The 20744-nt window shown below is 39.4% G+C and overlaps 2 protein-coding genes across 11 annotated transcripts in view; one reads left to right on the top strand and one right to left on the bottom strand.

Moving 5' to 3' along the window:
• Positions 1–18576, bottom strand: part of DNAI4 (dynein axonemal intermediate chain 4) — a 100749-nt gene extending 82173 nt beyond the window's left edge. The window contains 2 exon segments of the mRNA XM_038537175.1: positions 18068–18175; positions 18177–18576. Of these exon segments, the coding sequence (XP_038393103.1) occupies positions 18068–18175; positions 18177–18235 (167 nt within the window). The 5' untranslated portion in view covers positions 18236–18576.
• The window catches only part of MIER1 (MIER1 transcriptional regulator), a 56371-nt gene continuing 53972 nt past the window's right edge, over positions 18346–20744 (top strand). For 3 of the 10 annotated variants that reach the window (XM_038537180.1, XM_038537177.1, XM_038537176.1), the window contains exons 1-2: positions 18346–18499; positions 19602–19702. In XM_038537180.1, coding sequence (XP_038393108.1) covers positions 18433–18499; positions 19602–19702 — 168 coding nt within the window. In that variant the 5' untranslated portion in view covers positions 18346–18432. Of the gene's footprint in view, positions 18500–18717; positions 18806–19031; positions 19703–20744 lie in introns of those variants that run through there. The other 7 variants (XM_038537188.1, XM_038537187.1, XM_038537179.1 and 4 more) reach the window with 6 other exon arrangements.

Below are 20744 nucleotides of genomic sequence, written 5' to 3'. Positions count from 1 at the left end.
TCCCTTGAACATAGTAGGCATAAGTGAGTATACAGTGCAGCCATATAGGCAGAATGAAGCATGAGAAATAAAACCTGGAAAGAATATCGTGTTCCTGTCTCAACAATTACATAATTTTTAATAAGAAGAGAAGATAAAATCAAAGTGTTTGCATCCTGGAGAAAAAAATATGATTTTACTTTTGTATACTCTGCAGATTCCTTAACTCAAAACCCTATCTTGTCATTTCTTTGTTCTGGTACTGATTATACTGTGGATTTCTATAAAATAAGGATGATATTCTCTTAGATTATAAAAAGAAAATCTGTTTCCAAAGAAAACATTTTATTTTTCCATTATTATTTTTTAATTTTAATTTTAAGTAGGCTCCACACCTAACGTGGGGCTTGAACTCATGATCCTGAGATCAGGAGTTGCATGCTGTACTGACTGAGCTAGCCAGGCACTCCCTTGCCCTCTCCTCCCCCACCCCACAAAGAAAACATTTTAAATAGTACTTTTGCTTTCAAAACATAAAAGATCAGACAGACAAGAATGAAATATTTTTAAATGGCAACCATCAATCCACTTTTCATATTTTATTTTTCTTCATAGCTTTTATTACTATTTGATACATTGTTCTTGTTGTCCACTCCTCTACTAGAATGTAAGCATCTTCAGGGCAAGAACTTTGGTCTTGTTAATTGCTATATTCCTAGAACCCACAACAGTACCCAGTATATTGTGGTCACTAAAGAAGGATTGTTTAAATAAATGGATTCCATTCATGTAGTATTTCAAATTAACATTCTTCTAAAGTATTTTACTCTATTCTCCCTCTTTCAGTGTCTAAATGACTTCACCTTCAACATCTCTAAGAAAGTAAGATCAGGTGAAAGCTCTTTAAATTATTTCTCTATTGTCATGTTTTTCTTTCATATCCTACAAACACTTCTAAATTCATCTTTCCTCTTTCAGCAAGAGTTGCCATTCCTATCTAAGGCTCATCTTTCTACTTGTGCTCTGAAATCTGTTACTACTTTCTCAGGGACTTTTGTTCATCAATAATTTCCTGTCTACTACATATTACTTCCTATCTTTTCCCTTTGAGCATATAATTATGCTCCAGTCACCCCATCAACTTAAAAATCCTTCCTTTAGCTATGTCTTCCTCTATGTGTTACTTTATATACCCTTCCTTTCATATTCCAACTCTTTAAGTAGTCAATAATACTACTTCCTTATTCCTCTTATCTGCTCCATAATTCACTACAATCTAGCTCTAACTCTTCTATCCTACTGCATAGAGACTACTTTCATTAAAATCACCTAGTCCTTCAACTTGTCAAATACAAAGACTCTTTTCAGTACTTATCTTTGTATCATTTGACAGTTGACCCTTCCTTCTTCTGTGAAACCATCATCTCCTATTCTTCAATGTCTTTGGGACCTCTAACCACTTGACCCTTCCATTTTCTACTAATTAGTACTTTTAGGTTTTTCTTCTCTATTTAATCCAAAATCCACAATTCATCAAATGAATCACTCTTTTACCATTACCTTCAACTTGTATTTGCTTTCTCCTTGACCTTTGCCCCTTCTATCCTTACAAAAGCTAGTCTCCTATTTTTCCTTTATTAGTTTCCTCTTTTGAAAATTACACTCTGGCTCAAACCTCAGTTATCCAGTTGTTCCCTCCCTTTCTCTCCCTGTCTCTACACACACACACACACACACACACACACACCTTGAGTAAATGTAAAAACTCAGGGTTTCAATGATTTATATTATATTCTACTTCCTTATGGCAGTCTACCATCAGCACCACCTCCTTTCTTCCATTCCCTGAAGATTTTATATCCTAAATTACTGAACCTTTCTCACATAATCTTGTTCTCCTTGCCATGTCAGCTATTTATTCTCATGGTCATACATTTGACCTTGTCCTTAGCAAGGTCAACTGTCACTTCCTATTTTTGCAGCTTATATACCCTCCCCCCCCTTTTTAATGATTTTTCTTGGGTAACTTACTCTTTTTTTTGAGAAGGAGAAAGAGAAACCATGCAAGCAGGAGGGGAGGAGGGAGGAAGGGGCAGAGGGAGAGGGAAAGAAAGAATCTTAAGTAGGCTACATGATCAGCACAAAGCCTAACATGGGGCTGGATCTCTCAACTCTGAGATCATAACCTGAGCCGAAATCAAGAGTCAGATGCTTAACTGAATGAGCCACCCCGGTGCCCCTACACCTTCTTAATACCCAATTTCAAACAACTCGATTTCACTCCCTTCAACTCCATTATCACCTTTAAGCCCTTGATTCTACCCTGCTTTACTCCCTTACTCAACCCTCTCACATAATCTCTTTTCCCCTGAGCTTAAGGTTAATAAATATAATTCATAGTTAATTAGGCATACCTTGGACATGTTGCAGGTTCAGTTTTAGGCTACCACAATAAAGCAAATAGCACAATAAAGTGAGTAAAATGAATTTTTTGGTTTCCTGGTGCATATAAAGTTGTGATTACACTGTACTGTAGTCTATTAAATGTGCAATAGCCTTATGTCTAAAAACACAATGTACATACCTTAATTAAAAAATACTTCATTGCTAAAAAATGCTAACCATCATCTGAGTTTTCAGTGAATCATAATCACTGATCACAGTTCAAAATAACAAATAATTAAAAAGTTTAAAATATTGTAAGAATTACCAAAATGTAACAGAGCCACTAAGTGAGCAAATGCTTGAAATGTGAGCAAATGTTTGAAAAATGGCACCTAGCTTGACACAGGGTTGCCATAAACCTTCAATTTATAAAATTCACAGTATCAACAAAGTGCCATAAAGTGAAATGCAATACAATTAAACCTGCATTATAACCCTTACACTCTCATCTTCCTTCTCCTTTTTAAAATTCACTACACTTGCTGGCAAAACCAAAACTTTGTTTAATTCCAATTATCTTCTAACTTTGAACCTACACCTGTATATTAACCACATCTCTATCTTTTGTAAACTTGATACTCTACCATTTGCAACACATGTTTATGCCCAATACATTTTGTTCTGGACAAACTGATATGCTCAAGCACTGTGCCTGATTTCCTGCCTATCTTGTCACCTCCTCCCCTCCCATGGGCACAATTTCCCAATGCAAACCAGTCTATGCCCAACTGCCCCCCTTTATCAGGCCCTCACACTCTGGGCCACTATATACACCTTCCCTAATCGCCCTATAGCCAGGTACCAGACAACTAAGGATGGTCTCTATGTTTCAGAACCCACTGATATTACTCAAACTAGCAATCTTAAGCCTGCTTATCATGCCTCACCTGTACCCTCCCTCCAAAACCATAAAAAACATGGGCCCACAGTTTCTCCCTTTCCCTCTTCCTGATGTCTGTCTGACCCAGTGCTTTCCCATGTAGTTCCCTATGGGATTGCCTGCCCTCTCCTCTTGAAAACTATGAGTAACAGACTATTTTTTCCAGTGGCAATCATCTCCTAATCTGCTGACCTAATACTTCAAGTTTTCTATTAATATGATATATTTTAATTCAACTTCTGCAGCTAAATGAAGCTGAAGAAAAAATATCCGACCATGATGCCAGATCTCATCTTAAATTATGGATCATTAACTTAAAGTGTCTTTAATGTGCCAGCAATTATACTGTGGTACAAATCACTTTTTACTACACCTTCTAAGGTCACTATTTCATACTTCTCTCTTCTTGATTGTCAACATCTACTCTCCTATCTTTTTTTTTAAGATTTATTTATTTATTTATGATAGATACACACACACACACACACACAGAGAGAGAGAGAGGCAGAGACACAGGCAGAGGGAGAAGCAGGCTCCATGCCAGAAGCCCGACGTGGGACTCGATCCCGGGACTCCAGGATCGCGCCCTGGGCCAAAGGTAGGTGCCAAACCACTGAGCCACCCAGGGATCCCCTACTCTCCTATCTTTACTTTCAGCTAATTAAGTGAGAAAATTGAGCTAATCAGGTAACTTTCAAATATTTCCACTGTTACTACTTGCACCTGATTATATCTATGACTACATTCCTTATTTCTCTCTTGTTACTTTGGATGAATTAGCTATGATTCCAGCTTAGGTCAATTCCTCTACTCATGTACTGGATTCCATTACTTTCTACCTATTCAAGAACATTGTTCTAGTAATTCTCTCATGCATCATGAGCTTTTCTCACTCTACTGCATTATTCCTTTTAGCAGATAAATATGCCATTATTTCTCCTATCTTAAAAAATTTCTCTTGATTCCATCTCTCTACCTACCATCCCATTCATTTTTCCTTTAATTATGGCAACTCCTTTGAAAGAACTGTCTTTACTTATTGTTTCTAATTCCAGTAAAGTTTTAGCTCTTATCATTCTTAAACCTGATCCAGTAAAGTTTTAGCCCTTATCATTCCACCAAAAGAATTCTTTTTTTTTTTTTAATATATAGGTTTTATTTTTTTTTTAAATTTTTATTTATTTATGATAGTCACACAGAGAGAGAGAGAGAGAGGCAGAGACACAGGCAGAGGGAGAAGCAGGCTCCATGCACCGGGAGCCCGACGTGGGATTCGATCCCGGGTCTCCAGGATCACGCCCTGGGCCAAAGGCAGGCGCTAAACCGCTGCGCCACCCAGGGATCCCCACCAAAAGAATTCTTGCCAAAGTCCTGTTACCTCCACAATATTAATTGCCAATGTTCTCATCTTACTTATCAGCAAAATTTACCCAGTTGCTCCTTCTTTGTTTTTTTTCCTTCTTTGTTCTTTAACCAACCTTCCTTCCTTCCTTCCTTCCTTCCTTCCTTCCTTCCTTCCTTCCTTCCTTCCCCCTCCCTCCCCTTCCCCTTTCTCCTCCTCCTCCTCCTCCTCCTCCTCTTCTTCAACTTGGATTGCAAGATACATTTGTTATCTGGCGCTCTTTCTACTTTTTCTGCAGCGTTCATCCTTGGACTTCTTCCTATTTCTGTCCACACTCATAGCCTAGGTGAACTCATCCAACGCATGATTTAAATACCATCTATATGATAATGACTCCTAAATATATATCTCTAACTATACCATTCCTCTGAACCCTATACCCATATACCTACCTGCCTACCTGCCACCTCTGACTCAAAATTAGCAGGTGCAAAACTGAGCTCCCGACAATCTCACTCTCACCTTGTCCAGCAAACATACTCTTTTTGCAGTCTTCCCCCATTTGTTAAAGGTAATGCTATTTCAGTTGCTTGGGTGAGAAAATTTCAAAGTATATCCTGAGTCCAACCATTTTGTTATCACCCTTGTTGCCACCATCCTGGTACAAATAACTATCCTATCATTCTTGGATTGTTGCAGTAGCCTTCTAATTTATCTTCTTGCTTAACTTCAATCCCCTGACATCTATTCCCCATATGGCAACCAGAGTGATCCTTTAAAACACAAGTTAGATCATATCACTACTATGCTTAAAATCCTCAATCTGTTTACCATCTCATAAAGCCTAAGTCCTTATTATGACCTAAAAGTTCTACATGTATCCAGTTAGGTCTCACTTCATGTTCAATACTCTTTCTTTTTTTATTTTTTATTTTTTTTTAATTTTTATTTATTTATGATAGTCACAGAGAGAGAGAGAGGCAGAGACACAGGCAGAGGGAGAAGCAGGCTCCATGCACCGGGAGCCCGACGTGGGACTCGATCCCGGGTCTCCAGGATCGCGCCCTGGGCCAAAGGCAGGCGCCAAACCGCTGCGCCACCCAGGGATCCCCAATACTCTTTCTTTTGTATACTTAGCTCTTGTCACACTGGCATCCTTGATATTGCCAGGTATATTTCCCTATTGAAGCCTTTGCCCTTGCTGTTCCTTTTGCTTAAAATGCTCTTCACATGAAATGTACATATGTAACATCCTTTCTTCAGGTCTTTACTTAAAACCACTTTTTTAGTGTAGCCTTCCCAGGCTCTTCTATCTAAAATGCCAAATACTCCTCTCATATATTTCATATCCCCTTGCTTTTTCTCCTTAGGACTTACTACCCAACATAATGCATCTTTTATTTAAATATATTATGAGTTAGCTGTTTATCCCCCACTTAGAATTTAAGTTCCATGAGGGTAAGGATTTGGGGCTGTTTTTTTTCCCTATTGTATCCCTAATGTACTAAACACACAGTAGCTGCTTAATGATTATTTGTTGAATAAATAATCCATAAATCATTATATCTAATTCAAAACATGCAATTTCATACTTAGATGTTTAATAGTCTACTGGGTGGCTCCAGCTAAACATCTATAAGACACTCAATGGACCAAGTCCAAGATGGCAGAGACATAAGAGACCTTAGTTTCATCTGGTTCAAGGAATTCAGCTAGCTATCAAATCATTCTGATTACCTGCAAACTCAACTGGGAATCTAAGAAAAGAATAGATGCAACTCTATAAATGGAGAACCAACTACTTTCTTCAAGAATGACAAGATGGAAAAAGTCACCTCAAAAAAGAGAACAAGAGGAAGTACTGACTGCCTGGGACCTAATCAGCATGGATATAAGTAACATGTCAGTCAGAACTAGAATTCAGAATAATGATTATAAAGATACTACCTGGACTTGAAAAAAACATAGAAGACACTAGACAATTGCCTTCTGGAGAAATAAGAGAACTAAAATCTAATCAAGTCGAAATAAAAAAGGCTATTAATGAAATGCAGTAAAAAATGGAGGCTCTAACTGCTAGGATAAATGAGCAGAAGAGAAAATTAGTGATATAGAAGACAAAATGATGGAGACTAAAGAAGCTAAGAAAAAAAGACAACTACTGGATCACAGGGGAGAATTTGAGAGATAAGTGATAACATAAGTGAAACAATGTTAGAATAATGAAGATCCCAGAAGAAGAGGAAAGGGGTGGTGGTGGCAGAAGGTATATTGGAGCAAATTAGAACAGAGAACGTCCCTAACCGGGGGAAGGAAGCAGGAATTCAAGTCCAGGAGGTGCAGAGAACTCCCCTCATAATAAAAATAGGTCAACACCTTGCTATATGAGTGAAATTTGCAAATCTCAGAGATAAAGAGAAAAATCCTGACAACAGCTTGGGACAAGAAGTCTATAACTTACAAGGTTAGAAACATTAGGCTGGCAGCAGACCTATCTACAGAGACCTGGCAGGCCAGAAAGGACTGGCATTACACATTCAGGGTACTAAGTGAGAAAAATATGCAGCCAAGAATATTTTATACAGCAGGGATGTTATTCAAAATAGAAGGAGAGATATAAAGCTTCTAGGACAAACAAAAACTGAAAGAATTTGTGATCACTAAACCAACCTTGCAAGAAATATTAAAGGGGATCCTTTAAGTGAAGAGAGCCCAAAGGTAACATAGACTAGAAAGGAATAGAGACAGTATACAGAAACAGTGACTTTACAGGTAATACAATGGCACTAAATTTGTATCTTTCAATAGTTAGTTACTCAGAATGTAGATGGGCTAAATGCCCCAATCAAAGGATACAGGGTATCAGACTGGATAAAAAAGCAAGACCCATCGATATGTTGTCTGCAAGAGGCTCATTTTAGACCTAGACATCTTCAGATTGAAAGTGAGGGGATAGAAAACCATTTATCATGCTAATGGACATCAAAAGAAATCTGGGGTAGCAATCCTCATATTAGACAAATTAGATTTTAAACCAAAGACTGTAATAAAGGATGAGGAAGGACACCATATCATAATTAAAGGGTCTATCCAACATAACAATAAATATTTATGTCCCTATCATGGGAGCAGCCAATTACATAAACCAATTAATAACAAAATGAAAGAAATACACTGATAGCAATAGTAGTACGGGACTTTAACACCCCACTTACTGCAATGGACAGATCATCTAAGCAGATGGGAGAAAAAAGGGCTTTGAATGACATACTGGACTATATGGACTTCACAGATATATTCAAGCATTCCGTCCTCAAGCAACAAAATACACATTCTTCTTGAGTGCACATGGAACATTCTCCAGAACAGATCACATACAGGGTCGCAAATCAGGTCTCAAATTGTACAAAAGACTAAGATCATTTCCTGCATATTTTCAAACCACAGTGCTTTGAAGATAGAACTCAATCACAAAAGGAAATTTGGACAGAACTCAAATACATGGAGGCTAAAGAGCATCCTACTAAAGAATGAAAGGGTCAACCAGGAAATTAAAGAATTTAAAAACTGATGGAAACAAATGAAAACAGAACTTTTCAAAACCTTTGGGATGCAAACCATGAGAGACTCCTAACTCTGGGAAACAAAGGGTTGCAGAAGGGGAGGTAGGTGGGGGGATGGGGTAACTGGACAATGGGCACTAAGGAGGGCACTTGATGGGATGAGCACTGGGTGTTATAGTATATGTTGGCAAATTGAATTTAAATAAAACAATTAGATCCCAAAACCTTTGGGATGCAGTAAATGTGGTTCTAAGAGGTAAGTGTATAGCAATACAAGCCTTTCTGAAGAGAAAAGAAAGGTCTCAAATACACAACCTAACTTTACATCTAAAAGAGCCGGAAAAAGAACAGCAAATAAAGCCTAAACCCATCAGGAGAAGAGAATTAATAAAGATTAGAGCAGAAATCAATGAAATAGACACCAAAAGAATAGTAGAACAGATCAATGAAACTAGGAGCTGGTTCTTTGAAAGAATTAATAAGATTGATAAACCCCTGGTCAGACTTATCAAAAAGAAAAAAGAACTCAAATAAATAAAATCATGAATGAAAGAGGAGAGACCACAACCAACACCAAAGAAATACAAACAATTATAAGACCATATTATGAGCAACTACATGCCAACAAATTAGGCAATCTGGAAGAAATGGATGAATTCCTAGAGATGTATAAACTACCAAAACTGAAACAGGGAGATAGAAAACCTGAACAGACCCATATCTGGCAAGGAAATTGAAGCAGTAATCAAAAATCTCCCAACAAACAAGAGTCCAGTGCCAGATGGCTTTCCAGGGGAATTCTACCAAGCATTTAAAGAAGAACTTTTCTGAAGCTGTTTCAAAAAAACAGAAATGGAAGGAAAACTGCCAAACTCTTCCTATGAGGTCAGCATTACTTTGATCCTAAAACTAGACAAAGACCCCACCAACAAGGAGAATTACAGACCAATATCCCTGATGAACATGGATGCAAAAATTCTCACCAAAATACTAGCCAATAGGACTCAACAGTACATTAAAAGAATTATTCACCACGACCAAGTGGGATTTATTCCTGGGATGCAAGGGTGGTTCAACACTGGCAAATCAATCAACGTGACAAATTACATCAATAAAAGAAAGGACAAGAACCATATGATCCCCTCAATAGATGCAGATAAAGCATTTGACAAAGTATAGCATCCTTTCTGGATTAAAACTCTTCATAGAGTAGAGATAGAGGGAACATAGCTCAATATCATAAAAGCCATATATGAAAAGGTCCCAATGAATAACATTCTCAATGGGGAAAAAAATGGGAGCTTTTCCCCTAAGGTCAGGAACATGGCAAGAATGTTCACTCTCACTACTGTTGTTCAACATAGTACTAGATGTCCTAGCTTCAGCAATCAGACAACAAAAAAATAAAAGGCATCTGAATTGGCAAAGAAGCCAAATTCTTACTCTTTGCAAATGACATGATATTCTATGTGTAAAACCTTAAAGACTCCACCTCAAAATTGCTAGAACTCATACAGGAACTCAGCATAGTGGCAGGATATAAAATCAATGCACATAAATCAGTTGCATTTCTATACACTATGAATGAGACAGAAGAAAGAAATTAAGGAATCAATTCCATTTACAGTTGTACCAAACCCCATAAGATACTTAGGAATAAATCTAACCAAAGAAGCAAAGGATCTGTACTCAGAAAACTATAGAATGCTCATGAAAGAAATTGAAGAAGACACAAAGAAATGGAAAAACATTCCATGCTCATGGATTGGAAGGACAAATATTGTGAAAATGTCTATACATTCAATGCAATCTCTATCAAAATATCACCAACTTTTTTCACAGAACTGAGACAAATAATCCTAAAATTTGTATAGAACCAGAAAAGACTGCAGAGAGCCAAAGGAATACTGAAAAAGAAACAAAGATTGATGGAACAGAGTAGAGAATCCAGAAATGGACTCTGGTCAACTAATCTTTGGTCAACTAATCTTTGAGAAAGTAGGAAAGAATATCCAATGGAAAAAAGTCTCTTCAACAAACTGTGGGAAAATTGGACAGCCACATGCAGAAGAATGAAACTGGACCATTTCCTTGCACCATACACAAAAATAGACTCAAAATGGATGAAAGACCTAAATGTGAGAGAAGAATCCACCAAAATCCTAAAATAGAACACAGGTAGCAACGTCTGTAACCTCAGCCACTGCAACTTTTTGCTAGACATGTCTCCAAAGGCAAGGGAAACAAAGGCAAAAATGAACTATTGGGACTCATCAAGATAAAGAGCTTTTGTACAGCAAAGGAAATAGTCAACAAAATCAAAAGGCAACCAGCAGAATGGGAGAAGATATTTGCAAATGCCTTATCAGACAAAGGGCTAGTATCCAGAATCTATAATGAACTAATCAAAATCAACAACTAAAAAATAAATAATCCAGTCAATAAATGGGCAGAAGACATAGACATTTCTCCAAAGAAGACCTCCAAATGGCCAAGAGATACTTAAAAAAATGCTGAACATCACCCAGCATCAGAGAAATACAAATCAAAAACACAATGAGATACCACCTCACACCAGTCAGAAGAGCAAAAATTAACCACTCAGGAAACAACAGATGTTGGTGAGGATGTGGAGAAAGAGAAACCCTCTTATGCTGTTGGTGGGAATGTAAGCTGGTGCACCCACTCTGGAAAACAGTATGGAAGTTCCTCAAAAAGTTGAAAATAGAGCTACCCAATAACCTTCCAATTGCACTACTGGATATTTACCCCAAAGATACAAATGTAGTGATCTGAAGGGGCACCTGCACCCCAATGTTTATAGCAGCAATGTCCTCAATAGCCAAACTATGGAAAGCCCGGGTGTCCGTCAACAGATGAATGGATAAAGAAGATGTGGTACATATACAGAATGGAATACTACTCACCCATAAAAAAAGAAATCTTGCCATTTGCAATGATGTGGATAGAACTAGAGGTTATTATGCTAAGTGAAGTAAGTCAATCAGAGAAAGACAATTATCACAGATCTCACTCATACGTGGAATTTAAGAATCAAAATAGAGGATCATAGGGGAAGAGAGGAAAAAAATAAAACAAGATGAGATCAAAGAGGGAGACAAACCATAAGAGGTTTTTTTTTTTTAAGATTTTTATTTATTTATTCATAGAGACAGAGAGAGAGAGGCAGACACAGGCAGAGGGAGAAGCAGGCTCCATGCAGGGAGCCCGACGTGGGACTCGATCCAGGGTCTCCAGGATCACGCCCCGGGCTGCAGGCGGCGCTAAACCGCTGCGCCACCGGGGCTGCCCCATAAGAGGTTCTTAATCATAGGAAACAAATTGAAGGTTGCTGGAGGCAAGAGAGGTGAGGGGATGCGGTAACTGGGTGATGGATATTAAGGGGGCACATGATATAATGCACACTGGGTATTATATAAAACTGATGAATCATTGACCTCTATCTCTGAAACTAACAATATACGTTAGTTGAATTTAAATTAAAAAAATAAAGGAATGGATTTGAAAATAAAAAAAGACATCTCAAACCAAATAGATGCATAATGAAATACCATATTTACTCATAAACCAGTTCTTTCTACTCTCTATAGGACCCAAATAGAAATGAATTAGTGAATGATGTTACATTTATCAATTACCTAGTTATTGGGATCTCGAGAGAGGATTATCAGTGAACCCCCTCCATCTTCATACTTTTAAGTTTTATCAGAAGTTTTATCAGAAGGAACCATGTTTATTATGTCCATAGCTCTTAGCATTCTGCCTGGCAAAGTAAGAAATCAGAAAATACAGACCACTTTTTGAAAGAAATTGAAAGAAGTACCTGTAGCAATTATGTGAGAAATTTATGGTACATCTCTAACTACATTAGAAAATATGTTTTCAAAAAAAAAATATGTTTTCAAAAGGGGCAAATTAGAGAAGATAACCACTCTGAGGTTTCAAGAGGTAACCACTTTGAAAACCATTACACTTGAAAACAGTCATCATACAAGTGGTCATGTAGAGCTCTATGTACATTCTTTAGTTTTCCAAAGCAGGGACCTAATTTGTTTTGACTCCTGCATCTTCAGTATCTAGGTAATAACAAAAGTATAAGGCATTAAATAGGTATCTGTTGAAAGAACTCCTGATAATCACTTCCATGAAAACAGGGGCAAATGACATTAAAAACATGCTATCCATCCACAAATCTTGCTATGAAATAAATAATCACAAGGAAAAATAAGTGTGGCTTGTGAAAGTTTCTGTATTTAGCCCCTTATTTTAATGAGATGATGGTAATTTCCATCTAAAACCAATACATTTCTTCCACTTATTCAAGTTATTTATAAAACACTGTACATAAGGCCTTGTGCTACACACTGGCAAGGATACAATATGAATCAGATATGACCCCTAAGGAGCTTACAATCTAATAGATAAAACATGTATATGATTATAATAGAAGTACAAAATTTTAGGTGCCACAAAGTACACAGAAGATGAAATGAGCATGGTGGTAAGATTACTTTGGATGAGAAGTATGAACAGAGAAATCACGACAGTGACATCTGACTTAGGCCTTAAATTGAAATAGAATTCAAAAGAAATATTTGGGATGTGCATGTATTTGTATTTGGTGCAGGAGGAGGTGAAGGAGGACAAGGGTATTGGAGCAGAGTGAAAAATGTACCCTGAGGAAAGACCTTTGTGAACGAGAGTAGAAAAGCATGTGGTATGTACAGGGAATCCTAAATAATTCAATTAAATGCATGAAGGAAAACAAAGTTAACCAAAAACAAAAGAGCCAGGCTATGTTTTTGGAATTTTTTTTTTTTTAACAAAAGCAAGAGAGTGGCTTTGAAGGTTTTTAAGCAAAAGAGTAAAGTGACCTAAACTATGTTCCAAAAATATTTAACTGTATGCAGGAACATATGCAGGAACATAGTAGAAGTAAGACCGTTAGTTAGATGCTATGGGAATAGTTCAGGTGAGAAGTAATCAAGGCTTAACATGGAGCAGCAGATATAGACATAAAACAAATTACAAGATACACCTTGTGTTAAGCATGTCTTTTTATTTTTTGCATTTTGGTGTTTTGACATCAAAGAACTTGCTGACCCTGGAGGGACTGGCCCACCCAAGGTTAATCAAATCCTATACATAGTAAAAGATTTACCCACAAGCACCCTTACATCTGCAAACCAGCCAATCCAGAGCCTAACCCTTACCAACTCCTTTTCTCAGGCTCTCAAATCTCTTTCTGGGTCACTATCCACCTGCCCTAATCCCCCTTACAACAGGAACCAGAGCCTTTTGAAATTATCCAAATGAGCCAATTCTAAACCTGTTTGTTCTGCTTTGTCTATTCCTCCCACAGAAACCACAATAAAGGTTCTTGTCCATGTTTCCTCTTGCTTGTTCTATCTCCTGACTGGCCCTTGTACTTTCCTATGTGGAACCCTGTGTGGCATGGCATACCTTGCCTCCTTTTTCTATAGATCCATGAATATTAAAAAAAAAAAAAAAAAAAAAGACTTCTCCCCTCATAAGAGTCATTTCCATGTCTATTAAAACATAAAAACATATCTTAGGCACCCTTAAAAGATAGCAGATACAGAACTGATAGGACTTGGTAACAGATAATAACAATGCCACTTAAACTTTAAATTTCAAAGAACATCCACCTGTATTTTATAATTTAATTCTTATAATAACTTGTAAGATATTTAAAGTCATGTTTTACAAGTAAGAAAACTTAAACTCAAAGGTCTATTTAAATGCTCAAACTCGTCCAATAATTCATCTGTTTCTTTATTTGTACATTAAGGTTAATAATAGTACGTATCTCATACAGTTAAGGTGGGGATTAAGTTAGTTTTCTAAAACACAGTTAAAAAGTTCAATTGTAGACATGTTCATATTAGATATCAGTGATATCTTGTAGCTGTCTGGTGGCAGTTCAAAATGCAAGAGTAAAGTGAATTTCAAGGAACAGAAGTTAGAGTTGGAGATTCAGATTTGAGAATCTTTGTATGGAGATGATAGTAAATGAACAGAGTCCTAAAATAAAAACCTAAAGGGCACAAAGAGAAGGTAACAGAGCTAGAGGGAGAAGCTGGAGATAAAAGAAACCAGAAAAGTGGCATTTAGACCAGTAATAAGTGAGCCAATAAAGCTCAGGGTTGAGGAGAGGAAGATCAATACTGTCAAATGCTACAGAGAGGCAGAAAAGTTAAGAAAGCCCATTGAATTTGATGACTTTTGAAAGCTTTCAGTCACTCATTACTGACCTTTGAATAGAAACAGAGACAACAGACTGCAAGGGTTAAAGAATGAACGTAGATGTTTCTGGTTCAACATGTAAAGACCACAAGTCACCAATCTTGTTTTTATCACAAGAAAGACTTAGCAAACTGAAAATCAACAGGTCTCTTTAGATCCATCAGATCAGTTTATAGATAAACCACTGGCCCCAAAGTTGGACAAGCAGGAGAAAGAGAATCACAATTTAGTGGGAACAAACACTGCAACTAGGGTGTTTGGTAGGAAATAATAGGTAGTGAATGGTAGGAAAACTTAAAGTGTAATTGACTGCTGGAGACTGAGTGTAAACTAATTTTAAAGATAAAAACTCCCAGGGCCCAGTCTCACTAACCGAGCCCTACAAAGACATCCATCAGCCTCTCAGGAAGATGATCAGAGAAAAATGCCCTCATAATTCCAGCATGGGAATAGGACATAACCATTCTAAAATATACCCAGATTGTTCAGTTTTCCTTAACAAAGGTCTGGCTTCAAGGAAAACTATTTTAGCAGAGCCTAATCAACATGGGGGAAGGGAAATAAATACACAACTCCAAGTTTTCCTCTACATTTCTTGTTCTACCTGAGGAGGAAAAAAATATGAGAAAGACTTGTGAAGGTCATAGCTCAAGGTCAAAGGTCCACTAAAAGACTAAGACCTAATTATAGGATTATGGAACATTTTCTCTCCCCTCAATATCTTACCATCACACCAATAGGTCTCCTTCCTGTACAATAACAGGGGATTGAAATGGGAAGAGCTGCAAGGCTCAGGCTCCAAGGAGTCTCTAGGGGAATGTAAAAAAAAAAAAAAAAAAAAAAAAAAAAAAGAGAGAGAGAGAGAGACAAAAAGAAGGACACTGGAGGAAATTGAAGCCTCATAAACCTACTGCTACAGTAAACACAGCCTAATTCCTAGCCAGATAAACATAAAATTTCACACTAAAAGGCTTATTTACTTCAGTTCATATTACATGATGCAACATGTTCAGCTTTTAAACAAAAAATTACACAGCACATCAAAGGCCAAAAAACAGTCTGAAGAAACAAAGCAAGCATTAGAGCAGATTAAGATATAGTAGAAATTTTGGAATTGCCAAGATTGGGAATTTAAAATAATTATTCTTAATATGGTAAGAACACTAATGAAAAAAAAAGTGGACAGGTAACATGAAAACTCAAAGAACTGAAAGGAAATGCATAAATTTGTAAGAAAGTAGAATAGAGGGACTGGGCAGAGAGGTGGGACAGGGGCATTGAAGAAAGACTGGCTGTTTTATCACGCTGGGAGATTGTTACGCTAATGGCAAACACCTAATACAGAAAAAAATGGGAGAAAGTAAAAAAATGTTAAATACATGTTTCATGAGATCCTTTCCAAGATCAGCATTAAATCTAAAAGGAAGAAGATGAGAAATAACACATTAGGTCAAACAAGTGGTTGTAATTTTAAAATCTGAAATTTTGCTTTGACTGGATAACATGGCTATCTCAAAAAGTGAAGGTTATACTACTTCCCACCTGATTCTTTCCTTAATAGGTAATCTGTTATGAATCTGCCATTATTTAAGAAATCCCCAAGAGAATTCATGAATTCAGCTTAATTTTACTTTGAGATTTCCATACCTATAAGTATAAACAAAAACCAGACAGGATGCACAGTAACCAATATTACTCACATACATTATTCATTCGTTCAGTCAGCAAATATGCTTTCTTCATTCAAGGCAATAGCAGTGAACAGAACAAAAATGTCTGCCCTATGGAGTATCATAGTTTGGGTAAAGACACACTGATGAACATGTATATTATATACCAAGTAGAGATAAGTTTTATAGATAAGTTTAAACCAAGGTTGAGGAACTGGAAGTGCTGGGAATTAGAAGTATTATATTACTTTATGAGAAGTGGTTAGAGAAGGACTTTTTGATAAGATGACATCTGAAGGAAATAAGTGAGTCATGAAAGTATGTGGGGGTGCAATATTCCAAAGAACAGCAAATGCAAAAAACAAAACAAAACAAAAACAAAAACTCCACAAAAAAACAGCAAATGAATTGGCCGTAAAGTGGGAAAATAATGTGTCTGATATTGTTGTGGAACAATCAGCCAAAGGGAAGAGTCCAAGGTGAGATCCTGTGGGGCTCTGTAATGATGTGAGTTTTTACTGAATGAAATGGAAAAAACTGGAGGGTTTTGAGAAGAGCCATAGTGACTACCATGTGTAGGGTGTTAGTAAGAAGACCATTTAGGTGGTTACTATAATGTTACAGGGACTTCTATTAGTCTTGATTTATTTTGCAGGTAAAAATGATAGACTCTGCTGATGGAGTGGGGCATTAGAGAAGCCAAAAGAAACTGCAAAGTTTTTTTACTGAGTAACTAGAGGAGCAGAAATTGCTATCTAATGAAATGGCAAAGACTGCAGAGTAGAGAAGAGGGGGAAATAAGGTTAGTTCTGCATATGAATTATGAGATGCCTATTACCTTCTAAGTACAGATGTTGATTTTCTTAAAGTCTGGTTTTTGGAAGAGGTGCCGGCTAGAGATATAAATTTATGAATCATTAGTGTACGGGTGATTTTTAAAGGCATAAGACAAGAGTGAAGGAAAGGGGTCTAAAGACTGACTGCAGCAGCACTCCAATATTTAGATATGGGAAAGAAGAAAAGGTACCACCAAAGTATTTTGAAAAGAAGTAGCCACAAAACAAGGAGAGAACTAGGGAGGAGTGGGGTCCCAGAAACCAAATGAAATGATTCCAAACGAGAAGCGGAAGGGCTAAGAAACTGAGAAATAAGACCTTGCATTTCGATGGGCGCCTATTGCCGACCTTCACAAAAAAATACAAAAAACCCAAAACCCAAAAACCAAAAAAACGACTTCGGTGGAGTGGTAGAATGGACAAAGGGCCCTGAGAACCATATTCGAGAGAGAATGTAAGGGTCTCTCCCAGGAACTTTCAGAGTCCTGTTAAGAATGATAAGCTGGGCTGCAGATTGGAGGAGAGATGCTGAAGGTCTGAGAAGAGAGAACAAAAGTGGTCTGAAGTGTAGGAGAGCGGATGAATGAGCAAACTTTAGTGCGGCCGCTGGGGCAGCACCAAGGCATCTTTCGAAGTTTGCAAGCAAAACGGGTCCTCAGAGCTGTGCGCTCTCCTCCAGCTTCTCTCTCCAGTGTTGCAGAAACGTCCTTAGCAGGAATGGGTTTTAAAGCACGAAGGCAGGAGGCAGAAAACACCTGGACCACAGAGCACAGTGAACCTGCGGGCTGAATGCGGGCAACAAGCTTGACCGGCTGACCGGAAAAACCACCCCAGGAGCGTCGGGAGGGAGAGCGGTTCCAAACAAAGTAGATCTTTTCCCGTGGGGCGAACACGGCAGTTGGGGGGTGGGGTGGGGGGTCAACAAGGCCGTACGAGGCCAAGGAAGGGGACAGTGAGGCAGGAGAGCTCCGAGGGCCGTCTGAACACGGATGCAGGAGCCCCGATCTAAACGAGCTCCGTCAGGGACCCAGAAGGACGGGCTAAGTTCTCAGCGCCGGACTTACAGCCAGAGGTTCTGCTGCTTGCGGCTGTTTCCTGGAGAGGTGGGCATGGTGGCGACAGGCGGCGGAGTGCTCGGCCGCCCCTTCCCTAGCTGCTTCCGGAGTCCCTGGACCCCAACGGCCCGCGTCAGCGGCTCCGGCCGAGGCTCCGGAATGTTTGCCGGGCGTCATGGAGACGGAGGAGCCCCGGCTCAACAAGCGGCCGCGCGGTTGGCTGGCGGCTGGAGACCGAGAGGAGGGCGGAGGCGAAGGGGAGGGCAGAGGGTTGGTGGAGCAAGAGGAAGCTCCGGACGACGACTAGAAAAAGGAGGCGGGCGGCCCGGGCCCCAGGCCCCTCCCAGGTTCTGAGTCTCCCCGGCTGCAGGCGGATGGATGGGGCTTCTTCAGGCGGTGGCGGCAGCAGTGAAGGTGGCGGCGGCAGCAGCGGCAGCGGCTGTAAGTGCAGCCTCCATACACCATCTCTCCTCTCCTAGTCCTGATTGGGATGAGGGGCTCCTAAGGTGTCCCCGGTCCCCTTTCTCCCCCTCCCCTCCCCCACCGTGGAGCACCGCCCGGAAGACCCTTAACTTCCGGGGAGGGGCTGCAAGAGAACGCGCCCGGCCCGCTCCCCCTCCCGGAGGGCGCCGGCCCCCCCGAGGCGCATGCGCAGCTGCCCTCCTCCGCGCTCCCCCTCCCTGCCCGGTCTTTTGCTTTGGCGGCGGCGGCGGCGGCGGCGGCGGCGCGCTGGGAATCCGCTGCGGTGTGAGTTCGTCTCGCCCAGTTTGCTTCCGCCCCTTTCTCCTGTCGGCCCCGAATACGGTCGGGGTGGGGCTAAGCTGACCATCCCCCCTGTGGCTCCGCCTCTTTTCCCCTGTAGATCCGGGTTCGGTCCCAGCCCCTGGGAGGCTCCTGCTTGCACTGCAGTGCCCCGTGGTGAGCGGGGTCCTGGGCGGGCCAGCCCATTTCGGAGGGGAGTGAGGGAGGGGAGAGACACTGGAAGAGGGCATTAAGATGAAGGAACAAGGCCCTGCCAGGCCGTGGGAAGATCCCTGGGGACAGATGCCTACCCCTCCTTGAAATGGCCTTGTTCTTGCAGCTTTTCGTGGAAAGACCTCTGGCTTGGAGCCCATCTCTGGTCCCCGTTTGCTGTGTGACCTTGGGCAAGTCACTGCCTCTCTCCGGGCCCCTGTTATCCCTAAAGCTTCCTCCAACGCTTAAACTCTTAATTTTGCAGAAAAGCTTATGCAGTTACAAGACTGGCCCTTCTACTGAGGCCCGCTTAGCCCAGATGACGCGGAGTTGACCGAACCTTCTTTCTTCAGTCATGGATGGAATGAGGCGACCTATTTATTGGGCCGCTTTTATTCCTTGACCGTCGGTTACAAATTGCATGTCTCAAGGCTAATTAATGTTTTCCTAAAATTGTCATGGGATCCTTGTCCTAATTCTTGGCTATCTTTTAAAAATTAGAGACAGGCTGAGAATTAGAGACATGGTGAGCTTGTGGTATCATCGTCTCTGGTCTCGTTACTACTGAGGCTCTCTTTCTTTGATCCAGATGGTGTGGTGGCTCGATTCTCCCAGTGCCTGGCTGAGTTTCGGACGTGGTTAAGAACCAACTGGTTGAGGTTCAATGCAGACAAGACGGATGTGATGCTGGTAGGCAGGGGCACACTTGGAGATTAAGGGAGGGAAAGTCCAAACTCCCTCAAGTAATATAAATACTCCGTTACCCTTTCTGTATATTCCAGTGTTTGAGAATTGATGATAGGCCAATAATTTCCAGAGTTGGGGGTGAGATAAAAATAACATGTCAACAATATTAGGGCTATAAAAATAACATTTTGTGGTAATCTGATAAAGTGGGGTCATTCGATAAAACTCTTTATGTAAAAAAAAAAAATTATGGAAAAAAAACCCTGTTACTTGAAGAAACAAAAGGCTATGTAAGTGTTTTGGGGTGGCATTAATAATAAAAACTAAACTAACAAAAAGATGATGCTGATTCTTGCATAGATGTGGGGCTTCCGAATGTATTGCATTACTGCTTTGTAACCTGCATTCTGCGTACTAAAGTAAAGGTAAACTCTCAATTTATCAGATATCCTTTTTAAATTTTTTGACATGCAGGTATTTTCAACCAAATTAATAGATATTTGTCAATTTTTACCTGCATTTCATGTGTAGGTTGACACTTTCAAATAAAAATTTTAGTAAATAGTCTATCAATCTCAGAAGGACTCACAGACTCTGAAAATGGTTAGGTAGAGAATTTGTTTTTAAGATTTTGAATCTGCTGCATTCAAACAGTCCTAGAGCCTAAATTGTTACAGGTATTTTCTTGGAGCATTATGAGAGGTTCCTGGGTTGCATAACATTTTGTTTATGTAGTATAGGTATATATCTTATATTTGAGTCAAGTATTGGTCCTGAATAAAAGGTTATATTTCTTAGGTAAATGTAAACTGCCAAAGACTTTTTATTTATTGGTTAGTTTAAGGTACTGGTTGAAGTAAAATTGTGACCTTAAAAGGCTTTTGTTAAAACCAAAATAATAATTGAAAGGGGTGTGTGTGTGTGTGTGAGTGTGTGAGATAGCCTCTATGAAAATACTTAATGACTTTTAATGGAGTATCTAGTAAATTGCTTAAAAATGATTTCCAAATATGATAGCAGTTTTGAGAAACTTAAATGTGGTGAA

Source organism: Canis lupus, chromosome 5 (genome assembly GCF_011100685.1).
Source record: "Canis lupus familiaris isolate Mischka breed German Shepherd chromosome 5, alternate assembly UU_Cfam_GSD_1.0, whole genome shotgun sequence".
Classification (NCBI taxonomy): Eukaryota; Metazoa; Chordata; class Mammalia; order Carnivora; family Canidae; genus Canis; species Canis lupus.
This window is presented reverse-complemented; position numbering and strand designations above follow the sequence as displayed.